General features: G+C 33.6%; 1 protein-coding gene across 1 annotated transcript; it reads right to left on the reverse strand.

Moving 5' to 3' along the window:
* Positions 1-1,108: 1,108 nt before the first annotated feature.
* On the reverse strand, positions 1,109-11,632 carry cav2 (caveolin 2). The gene is made up of 3 exons (XM_088997192.1): positions 11,269-11,632; positions 9,928-10,115; positions 1,109-2,358 (listed from the first exon to the last, which is right to left on the reverse strand). The coding sequence occupies exons 1-3, from the start codon at positions 11,419-11,421 to the stop codon at positions 2,208-2,210; spliced, it is 492 nt and encodes a 163-aa protein (XP_088853318.1). The 5' UTR covers positions 11,422-11,632; the 3' UTR covers positions 1,109-2,207.
* Between the last annotated feature and the right edge of the window lie 539 nt (positions 11,633-12,171).

The raw sequence follows: 12,171 nt of genomic DNA on the forward strand, positions 1-12,171 counted from the left end.
GTTCAAAAACTGAGATTTGACTGTACGTCGATTACATTTTCCCCTCTGGAAAAAAGGGGATTGGGTAACGAACAATGGTGGCTAGGCTAGCGAATGTCACTTGACAAAAAAAGATAAACAAAAAGCCGCGCAATTGGTCGTCACATGACATTTTACTCTGTGATGTCATTTTCAGGCGACAGGAGGTTAGGAAATGGCCGCCATCAAATGAATAAAAATGATGGATCTGTGTGCTTCATTCATAGCCCACAATCCCAATGTTGATCAAAATGCCATATTTATATAAGCAGGGTTGCGCAGAACATATTATAAATAACATTTTTTTGTTTGACTTGTACAACATGTATTAAAAATAGCAATATTACAAATGGAGAAAGCAATGTAATGTTATGACATTGTCATATTTAGAAAAAAAAAAGTTTCAACCAACTGTTTGGTAATATTACAAGATTACAATCTTAATGTTACAAAATATAGAAAATATGGGAAGGCGGGGTGAAACTAAAATATGCAAAAATGTTAACGAATTAATGTCATGTCAATATTAGGGAAAATGTAATCATAATCCATTTCATTTCTAAGTGCCTCTCAAAACTCTCAAGGTCCCTTTACAGTCACAGGATCAGTTTTTCTGTGGGTGAGCAGCGGCAGCCAGACGCGCCAGCGTTGACTCAACCCGAAAGTAACTCAAACAGATAGATAGCTAGCTCACAAGCTAATATAACTCAAACAGATAGAAAGCTAGCTCACAAGCTAATAGATAGCGAGATAGATAGCGAGACAGACAGATAGATAGATAGATAGATAGATAGATAGATAGATAGATAGATAGATAGATAGATAGATAGATAGATAGATAGATAGATAGATAGATAGATAGATAGATAGATAGATAGATAGATAGATAGATAGAGAGCCAGCTAGCCACCTCGATAGCTAATAGCTAGACAGATAGCCAGCCAACCAGATAGCTACCGAGGTAGCCAGCTAGCTAGCTCCATAGCTAGCCAACTAGATAGCAAATAGAGAGCCAGCGAGCTAGCTCAATAACTAATAATAATAATAATAATCTAATGGCATGCTATACGACAAGTCACTCACGAGAAGACAGAGAATAATCATTTTTATTTATATTAGTTTCATATTCTGAAGCAGTGAAAAATAAACAGCCAGTGAAAGTGCGACACGCGTACGTCTTTCCCCTCCAACCGCCCTCTTCGTTTTACAATATTTATACATCCAACATAACACAATTATGTCTCGCTCATCTTCATTAAAAGACATCCTACGGACACAAGTATTGGGACGGGCAATTATTTTGTCTTTTTTTTTTCGCGCAAAGTCAAAATATATGGAAAAAAAACAACAAAATCTGGGTTCCAAAAAGAGAGGAAGCGTGCACAAATTAGACATGTTTAGCGTTGAGGTTTTTACTTAGTTTATGAAGATAAAATGCTATTGTATAATAATAATAATAATAATAATAATAATAATACATTTCATTTCTAAGCGCCTTTAAAAACACCCAAGGTCACTTTACAGTCACAGGATCATTTTCTCTGTGGGTGAGCAGCGGCAGCCATATGCGCCAGTGTTCACTCTACCCGGAAGTAACTCAAATAAATAGAAAGCTAGCTATCTAGCTAATAGATAGCTAATAATAACAATAATAATTTGTATTTATAAGCGCCTTTCAAAACTCTCAAGGTCACTTTACAGTCACAGTATCATTTTTTCTGTGGGTGAGCAGCGGTAGCCACATGCGCCAGCGTTCATTCAAACTCAAATAGAAAGAAAGCTAACTAGATAGTTAATAATAATAATAATAATAATAATAATAATAATAATAATAATAATAATAATAATAATAATAATAATCAAATTCATTTCTTAGCGGCTTTCAAATTTTTTGTATAAGAATTATGTCATATGTTGCAATACACTGCCTTTATTCATGCTGGGATGTCCAATATGTATGTGGCAATGTCACAGAAATATAGCTAGCCTGATAGCACAATTGCCGATAAGCAACTATAGCAAGCTATGAGGCTAATTATACGAAGATATAGACTTGTTAAAATTATATGAGATAAAAGAGTACAAATTATTTTGTGGAACCCAAGCTCATGGACCTTGTTGGAAGCCATTTTGGTCGAAACACGTCCTTCTTCGCAACATCTCCACATCACCTCCACCTAGTTGAGGATTTATTGCTCCACGTGTTGGACGTGGACGGCGGACAAGCTCCGGCCAAGGCTGCGGAAGAACGGCATGACAAATGTGTCCGTCAGGCTCCTCCACACCACCTGTAGAGACGGCAGTACCACCAGGAAGCTCCGGATGCTCGGCATCACCAGCCTGCGAAAGGACGAAAAATTCAAAATGGTTATGAGAGTGGATACAAAATACCATCCATCACAAAGGTAAATAAAACGACTTTATTATACTGTACAGTTTATTTCTTTAATTACAATACAATAACACATTTATTATACATAAAATAAGGTATATTTGTGTAGTTTTAAGGCTTATTTAGGAGAAAATTATGTTTTATGGGGACCTGGGAACAGATTATTCTCATTTTTAATGGTTTCTTATGGGAAATAAATGTTTGGCAGACTAACTTTTCGCCTTACACACACTTTCTGGGAACCAATTAAATTCGTAAACTGAGGTATCACTGTATTGTGAATGTGGGAGTCGACCTAAATAATAATCAGATTTAAAATGGCAGATATTTGCAGTCAAAAGGGATTGTGAAAGCAAGAATGGGTTAATTTTGAAAAGTACATTATGTAACATAATCTGACAGAGATGTACTGTATAAGCTAAATGTGAATTCCTCAAGCAAGTCCGAGATCACTGGGTAAAAAAAAAAAAAATGAATAAAAAAAAAAAAAATCAAGCATGTTGAGTCGCCTCAAAATTTACAGCAAGTTGAGTCAAGTCAACTTCAAGAAAAAAGTTCCTGAATCACAACATTTTTTTTCTCATTTGAAATACAATGATACCTCGGCTTACGAACGCTTTAGCTCACAAAGTTTTCGCCTTACAAATATTAAATTCGCGAGAATACAATCTTGGAATACAAACTAGTTTTCGGCGGATGAACACCAAACCACACGGTCGAACAGCGCCACGGTGGCTTGCGGACTAGTTTTTCACAAACCCTTGGAGTGCAGATGTGGTTTGTTATCGAGTGGAGTACTTTTGCTATTATGGGACCGAAAAAGACCCCACCACAGGCTAGTGTTAAGCCGAAGAGGCCACCAAAGAAAATTACGGTCGAGCAGAAGAAGAAGATCATCGAACAAACATGAACGAGGTGTGCGTTTGTGTGACTTAGCGCCCCAGTACCAGTATGCTAAGTCGACAATTGCTAAGTGTGGCTAAGGGTGTTTCTGTGTTGTCTAAACAACGGTGTCAGGCGATACAAGAGGTTGAAAATTTTATGTTGATTTGGATTAATGAAAATCAGCTATCAGGGGACAGTGTGAGTGAGGGTAGTATTGCCGAGAAAGCGCGGCAACTCGACTCGGATATCATCAAGAGGCAACTACATCAACAACCATCACAAAGGTAAATAAAACGACTTTATTATACTGGACAGTTTATTTCTTTAATTACAAAACAATAGCGCATTTATTATACATAAAATAAGGTATATTTGTGTAGTTTGAAGGCTTATTTAGGAGAAATTTATCTTTTATGGGGACCTGGGAACAGATTATTCTCATTTTTAATGGTTTCTTATGGGAAATAAATGTTTGGCAGACAAACTTTTCGCCTTACACACACTTTCTGGGAACCAATTAAATTCGTAAACTGAGGTATCACTGTATTCTGAATGTGGGAGTCGACCTAAATAATAATCAGATTTAAAAACAATATATATCTGTTCCTCAAACCTGTAGTTATGTGTAGATGTATGAAATAGAGGCTATAATGTCAAGTACTTTATAGGTCGTCACTTTTATGAAGTTGACTGAAACCGACATGCATTCGTTTATAAGGTCCTGCCACATCAAATATGGCTGACACACGACCAGTAATAATAATAATAATAATAAACATTCATTTCTAAGTGCCTTTCAAAACTCTCAAGGTCACTTTACAGTCACGGGATACATTTTTCTGTGGGTGAGCATCGGCAGCCACCCGGAAGAAACTCAAATAGATAGATAGAGAGTGGCTGCCTTTCCAGCATCTCCTGTATTTTGTTTTTTTACTTTCATTACTTTCAGAGCTTTGCTGCTGTGAAATGTAAATTTCTCCACTGCGAGACTAATAAAGGCAAATCCAAATCCAAATAGACAGAACGCTAGCTAGCTAGCTAGCTAATAGATAGCTAATATATAACTAACAGATATAGATAACTATGTAGGTAGCTTGATAGCTAGCTCGACTGTCATAATTTATCATGTAACAGGAACCCTAATCATGAAGCTAGCTAATAGATAGATAGCCAGCCAGCCAGCTAGACCGCTAATAGATAGCTAATAGATAGCTAATATATAACTAACAGATAGATAATAGACAGCTATGTAGGTAGCTTGATAGCTAGCTCGACTGTCATAATTTATCATGTAACAGGAACCCTAATCATGAAGCTAGCTAATAGATAGATAGCCAGCCAGCTAGACCGCTAATAGATAGCTAATAGATAGCTAATATATAACTAAAAGATAGATAATAGACAGCTATGTAGGTAGCTTGATAGCTAGCTCGACTGTCATAATTCATGATGTAACAGGAACCCTAATCATGAAGCTAGCTAATAGATAGATAGCCAGCCAGCCAGCTAGACCGCTAATAGATAGCTAATAGATAGCTAATATATAACTAACAGATAGATAATAGATAACTATGTAGGTAGCTTGATAGCTAGCTCGACTGTCATAATTTATCATGTAACAGGAACCCTAATCATGAAGCTAGCTAATAGATAGATAGCCAGCCAGCCAGCTAGACCGCTAATAGATAGCTAATAGATAGCTAATATATAACTAACAGATAGATAATAGATAGCTATGTAGGTAGCTCGATAGGTAGCTCGACTGTCATAATTTATGATGCAACAGGAACCCTAATCATGAAGCTAGCTAATAGATAGATAGCCAGCCAGCTAGACCTCTAATAGATAGCTAATAGATAGCTAATATATAACTAACAGATAGATAATAGATAACTATGTAGGTAGCTTGATAGCTAGCTCGACTGTCATAATTCATGATGTAACAGGTACCCTAATCATGAAGCTAGCTAATAGATAGCCAGCCAGCCAGCTAGACCGCTAATAGATAGCTAATATATAACTAACAGACAGATAATAGATCGCTATGTAGGTAGCTTGATAGCTAGCTCGACTGTCATAATTTATCATGTAACAGGAACCCTAATCATGAAGCTAGCTAATAGATAGCTAATATATAACTAACAGATAGATATAGATAACTATGGAGGTAGCTTGATAGCTAGCTCGACTGTCATAATTCATGATGTAACAGGAACCCTAATCATGAAGCTAGCTAATAGATAGATAGCCAGCTAGCCAGCTAGACCGCTAATAGATAGCTAATATATATCTAACAGATAGATATAGATAACTATGTAGGTAGCTTGATAGCTAGCTCGACTGTCATAATTTATCATGTAACAGGAACCCTAATCATGAAGCTAGCTAATAGATAGATAGCCAGCCAGCCAGCTAGACCTCGAAGAGATAGCTAATATATAACTAACAGACAGATAATAGATAGCTATGTAGGTAGCTTGATAGCTAGCTCGACTGTCATAATTTATCATGTAACAGGAACCCTAATCATGAAGCTTGCTAATAGATAAAGAGCTAGCCAGCCAGCCAGACCGCTAATAGATAGCTAATAGATAGCTAATAGATAGCTAGCTAGATAGCCATGCTAGTACTCAAAGTGGAATAAATGTATAGACCACTATACTTAAATGATAACTTTCCATTGTCTTCTCAGTAAAATACACAACCACCATCAATTTTAAATCATATTTGACCAACAGCTATTGGTGTGCTTAACGGTTTAGCGAAAGTAGCTAGCTGAGCCACACCGTTCACACAGCTAGCATACTCTAACAGTTTGCCTAGCATCCGACATAATATAGCAGAGATTCATAGTCAACATTGAGTTAGGTCGATTTTGAACTTGGACTTCACGCTCCAACGCTTAAAACTTACATCCCATCCCCCCCCCCGGTCTCCAACAAGGTACTAAAGAATGTCCCACTTCAGTGTCCAATGGCAACTTAAGCAACTTGTCTGCTCTATGGGACTTTTTTGGGGGGTTTGGGGGGGCACGTTTGCGCCAACTTTCCAAGGGATCACTTTTTAGCATGTGATGACTAGTGTTTTCCATCAACAAGTGCTCTCTTACGATTAGCTTGTTAGCTCATTAGCTCATTAACTTGCCACCTGAGAGTATGCAGGTGGCTTGTGCGATGATGTAATCATCGGAGGGGTATTGGGGGGGGGGGCAACTCATGATTCTAATATGTGTAGAGAGTGAAGGGCTCACTATTTTGGAAAGTGATGTCATCTGTATAAATATATTGTGTCAATGTTTGCTTTGAGAGCTTGTGCAAATATCCCATAATAGTCTGCTGGGCTCTTTAAAGCTCACTTTCATTTTGTGTATGCATATTTCAACGTTTATTTTAAACACAAATGACATCTTTAAGTTCACTTTTTTGTCAGCTTTATTCTTTTGACTTTATTGATTTTATTTTGAAATGTTATCATCCAACTTTAGCATCATTCATTTATATTGTATTGTACATATATTTTTTTCTGAAAATATTTCCATTTTATTCACTTACTAAAAATATGATTCAAACAATATTACAATTTTAGTTTTGTGAAATTACAATTTCTTCTTCACAATAATATGAGGGATGAATTCTTGTAAAAAAAAAATTCTGGTGATGTTAAAAATGTATTCAGATAAAATTGTATTCTCCTTTAAATATTATTATTTGTTTTTTTTTTTTCATTTTACTTTTCTTCATACATTTTTGAAATTACAACAGTTTTTGCGCAATATTACAATGTTATTCTTGGATTTTTTTTGTGTGTCAATTTTTAACTTGGGAGCTTGTGCAAATATCCCATAATAGTCTGCTGGGCTCTTTAAAGTTCACTTTCATTTTTGTGTATGTATATTTCAACGTTTATTTTTAACACAAATGACAACTTTAAGCGCATGAGCGTAGCATCAACTATTGTCAATTTTGACTTTATTAATTTATTTTGAAATATCATCCAACTTTATCATAATTAATTCATATATGACACACATATTTTTTTAATGATAATATTTCCATTTTATTCACTTAATAAAAATATTTTTTAAACAATCTTACTATTTTATTTTTGTAAAATTACAATTTCTTCTTCACAATAATATGACTGATAAATTCTTGTAAAAAATATTATTTTTTCTGGTAATGTTAAAAATGTATTCAGATAAAATTGTATTTCCTTTAAATATTATTATTAGTAGTAGTATTTTCATTTTACTTTTCTTTATGAATTATTGAAATTACAACAGTTTTTGCGCAATATTGCAATGTTATTCTTGGATTTTTCTTTTGTCAATGTTTGCCTTGGGAGATTGTGTAAATATCCCATAATAGTCAGCTAGGCTCTTTAAAGCTCTCTTTCATTTTTGCGTATGTCTATTTAAACGTTGATTTTTAACACAAATGACATCTTTAAGCGCAGCGTGGACTATTGTCAATTGTTTACCTTTTTTGTCAACTTTATTCTTTTGACTTTATTTTATTTTGAAATATCATCCAACTTTATCATAATTAATTCATATATGACACACATATTTTTTTAATGATAATATTTCCATTTTATTCACTTAATAAAAATATTTTTTAAACAATCTTACAATTTTATTTTTGTAAAATTACAATTTCTTCTTCACAATAATATGACTGATAAATTCTTGTAAAAAATATTCTTTTTTCTGGTAATGTTAAAAATGTATTCAGATAAAATTGTATTTTCCTTTAAATATTATTATTATTAGTATTTTCATTTTACTTTTCTTTATGAATTATTGAAATTACAACAGTTTTTGCGCAATATTGCAATGTTATTCTTGGATTTTTCTTTTGTCAATGTTTGCCTTGGGAGATTGTGTAAATATCCCATAATAGTCAGCTAGGCTCTTTAAAGCTCTCTTTCATTTTTGCGTATGTCTATTTAAACGTTGATTTTTAATACAAATGACATCTTGAAGCGCAGCGTGGACTATTGTCAATTGTTTACCTTTTTTGTCAACTTTATTCTTTTGACTTTATTTTATTTTGAAATATCATCCAACTTTATCATAATTAATTCATATATGACACACATATTTTTTTAATGATAATATTTCCATTTTATTCACTTAATAAAAATATTTTTTAAACAATCTTACAATTTTATTTTTGTAAAATTACAATTTCTTCTTCACAATAATATGACTGATAAATTCTTGTAAACAAATAATCTTTTTTTCTGGTAATGTTAAAAATGTATTCAGATAAAATTGTTTTTTCCTTCAAATATTATTATTATTAGTATTTTCATTTTACTTTTCTTTATGAATTATTGAAATTACAACAGTTTTTGCGCAATATTGCAATGTTATTCTTGGATTTTTCTTTTGTCAATGTTTGCCTTGGGAGATTGTGTAAATATCCCATAATAGTCAGCTAGGCTCTTTAAAGCTCTCTTTCATTTTTGCGTATGTCTATTTAAACGTTGATTTTTAACACAAATGACATCTTTAAGCACAGCGTCGACTATTGTCAATTGTTTACCTTTTTTGTCAACTTTATTCTTTTGACTTTATTTTATTTTGAAATATCATCCAACTTTATCATAATTAATTCATATATGACACACATATTTTTTTAATGATAATATTTCCATTTTATTCACTTAATAAAAATATTTTTTAAACAATCTTACAATTTTATTTTTGTAAAATTACAATTTCTTCTTCACAATAATATGACTGATAAATTCTTGTAAAAAATATTCTTTTTTCTGGTAATGTTAAAAATGTATTCAGATAAAATTGTATTTTCCTTTAAATATTATTATTATTAGTATTTTCATTTTACTTTTCTTTATGAATTATTGAAATTACAACAGTTTTTGCGCAATATTGCAATGTTATTCTTGGATTTTTCTTTTGTCAATGTTTGCCTTGGGAGATTGTGTAAATATCCCATAATAGTCAGCTAGGCTCTTTAAAGCTCTCTTTCATTTTTGCGTATGTCTATTTAAACGTTGATTTTTAACACAAATGACATCTTTAAGCACAGCGTCGACTATTGTCAATTGTTTACCTTTTTTGTCAACTTTATTCTTTTGACTTTATTACGTATTTTATTTTGAAATATCATCCAACTTTATCATAATTAATTCATATATGACATACATATTTTTAATGAAAATATTTCCATTTTATTCACGTAATAAAAATATTTTTTAAACAATCTTACAATTTTATTTTTGTAAAATTACAATTTCTTCTTCACAATAATATGACTGATAAATTCTTGTAAAAAATATTCTTTTTTCTGTTAATGTTAAAAATGTATTCAGATAAAATTGTATTTTCCTTTAAATATTTTTTTTTTTCATTTTACCTTTCTTTATAAATTATTGAAATTACAACAGTTTTTGCACAATATTACAACGTTAGTTTTGGATTTTTTTTCCCCCCACATGACAACTTTCCTTTCTTAATATTATTGTGACACAAGCCAGTTCTCATAATCTAACAATTTTGGTCTATGTGGTCACATGATATTTACATGCGCTAACTTCCTGGCTATATTCTTATTCTCTAAAGCCAAAGAAAAAGCACAGATTCAATCGTGAGGATCCCATACCAGATGTGTACGAGGCTGAGGGCAGCGAAAAGGAGTCCGAGGAAAAAGGCAAGGGGCACAGCCAGCAGTGCCCCGAGAAGCCGGTAGAGGCCCAATTTGACCACCTCAAATATGGCGTGGCTGCAAATCCACACACGGTCCACAGTTCGAGCGGACACCGGCTCAGCGATGACATCTTCGAACCCCACCTTAGAGGGAAAAATTAAACAAATAGATGAACACCTCAGTCATCGCTTTTACTTAATTCTAATTGTGACAATAAAAAATAACAACTATGTGTTTGACGTATTTACATAAGAAGAAAAAAAACCATATTTCCTCAGTTATTTTTTTCCTGCATATTAAAGCGCATGAGCATAACACCGACGATGGCAAATCACCTTTTCTGTCAATTTTATTCTTGAAGAAAATATATTATTTTTAAAAATTCTCCTTTTATTTTGTAGTATTATACACCGCAGGCAGAAGTGGCTCAGAAAATATTGTAATAATAATAATACATTTCATTTAAAAGCGCCTTTCAAAACTCTCAAGGACACTTTACAGTCACAGGATATTTTTTCTGCGGGTGAGCAGCGGCAGCCACACGCGCCAACATTCACTCAACTCGGAAGTAACTCAAATAGATAGAAAGCTAGCTAGCTAGCGAATAGATTGTATATATTGTTGTATTGTCTCTGTGTTTGATACACATGTGCACCATTAAGAGGGTTATTATATGATAAAATATTAAAAAAACATTTTTATATATAAAACACACACACACAACTTTAAAAAACCATGTTTTTATATTTTATTTGTTTTTAAAATATAACATATGTTTATGTATTTATAATATAAAATATAAAAATGTAATGTGTGTGTTACATATTGTTATAATTGTACATTATACATACATCGATGAAAAGGTTTCTTCAGCCGTCATCTGTACTTCTTTGAAGAATATACACATATATAGTTATACAGATATAGTTATACATATATAGCTATACATACATACATACATATATATATATATATATATATATATATATACAGATTTACATACATATCTAGACATAGTATTTACAAACAGTATATACATATTTTCAGATATACATCTTTACATATATATAGTACATATATACATACAGTATATACACACTACATACATATATTGTATGTAGTGCCGGAAACCGAAACAAACCGTTGGAAAAAAAACGTCACGGAAGCCCACCTGACCCGAAAAGAAACAAGACCGAAGTGATCAATGACGTCACCATCCTTAACTTCCGCGTTGGGACTTGAAAACAATCGGAGGAGGTTTCTTTTTTTTCCTTTTTTTTCTTTTTCTTTTTTTACCTTGAGGTTCGCGTTGACGTCGTCTGGGTCTCGGACTTCGTGCGGTGACGCGAACACGTGCCCCTTGCGGGACAGGATGGGTTCGATAGACCTATTGAACTCGTCTTCGTCCATGACGATGCTCGTGTCCGACTTCTCCCTCTCCACACCCATGTCGACAGTTGTTGTTGGATTTGTGGTTCGGGTTCGAGTCCGCACTTAGCGAGGCTCCCCGCTCGTGTGGAGCAGCAGAAGCAGCATGAGCAGGCGGGCAGCACCCCACCCCGCCCCGCAGACTTGGAAGCAGCGTGGGGTCAACGGCGCCATAACAAGCTACTGTGCGTGTGTCGTCACTGAATGACAAGTGCCGGAAAAAAATGACTTCCTCATACTTTCTACTTAATAAATCTTGAAGAATGTTTTATGTGTTTTTGGACACATTTTATATTTTTTTAATCATGTCATTTTGCATAGTCTTTCTCAATACAAACATGAATGAGAACAGAAAAATCTGAGAGTTCAATTCCATAGTTAAATACAGGTACATTGTACAGTGATACCTCGGTTTACGAACCCTTTGGCTCGGTTTACGAACGTTACATTTATGAAAATTTTACCTTGGCATACGAACATTTTTCATACATGGAGCTGCCTCAATGAGTGATTTGTCGTTCACAAACGAGCCCGTTCTTCTAACAACAAAATGGCAGGGGATCAGGGAACGGATTATTCTCATTTTAATGGTTTCCCATGGGAAATTAATTTTTGGGATACACACTTTTCACCTTACACACTCTGTCTGGGAACCAATTAAGTTCGGAAACCAAGGTACGTATCACTGTATAAAAATAAATAAACTATGATACTAAAGTTGCAATCCCTATTTGATTAAAATTATCATTTTATACTTGGCACACCAATGTG

The sequence above is a fragment of the Hippocampus bargibanti genome, linkage group LG05 (genome assembly GCF_051943395.1).
Source record: "Hippocampus bargibanti isolate YZ-2025 linkage group LG05, ASM5194339v1, whole genome shotgun sequence".
NCBI lineage: Eukaryota > Metazoa > Chordata > Actinopteri > Syngnathiformes > Syngnathidae > Hippocampus > Hippocampus bargibanti.

Bases quoted from the DNA above. Each gene is read 5' to 3' on its own strand.
- cav2 (XM_088997192.1), bottom strand. From the start codon at position 11,421: ATGGGTGTGGAGAGGGAGAAGTCGGACACGAGCATCGTCATGGACGAA. The intron at 10,116-11,268 runs GTAAAAAAAGAA...TTTCCCTCTAAG, and splicing joins ACGTCAACGCGAACCTCAAG to GTGGGGTTCGAAGATGTCAT. The intron at 2,359-9,927 runs GTATGGGATCCT...GTCCTTTCGCAG, and splicing joins CTCAGCCTCGTACACATCTG to GCTGGTGATGCCGAGCATCC.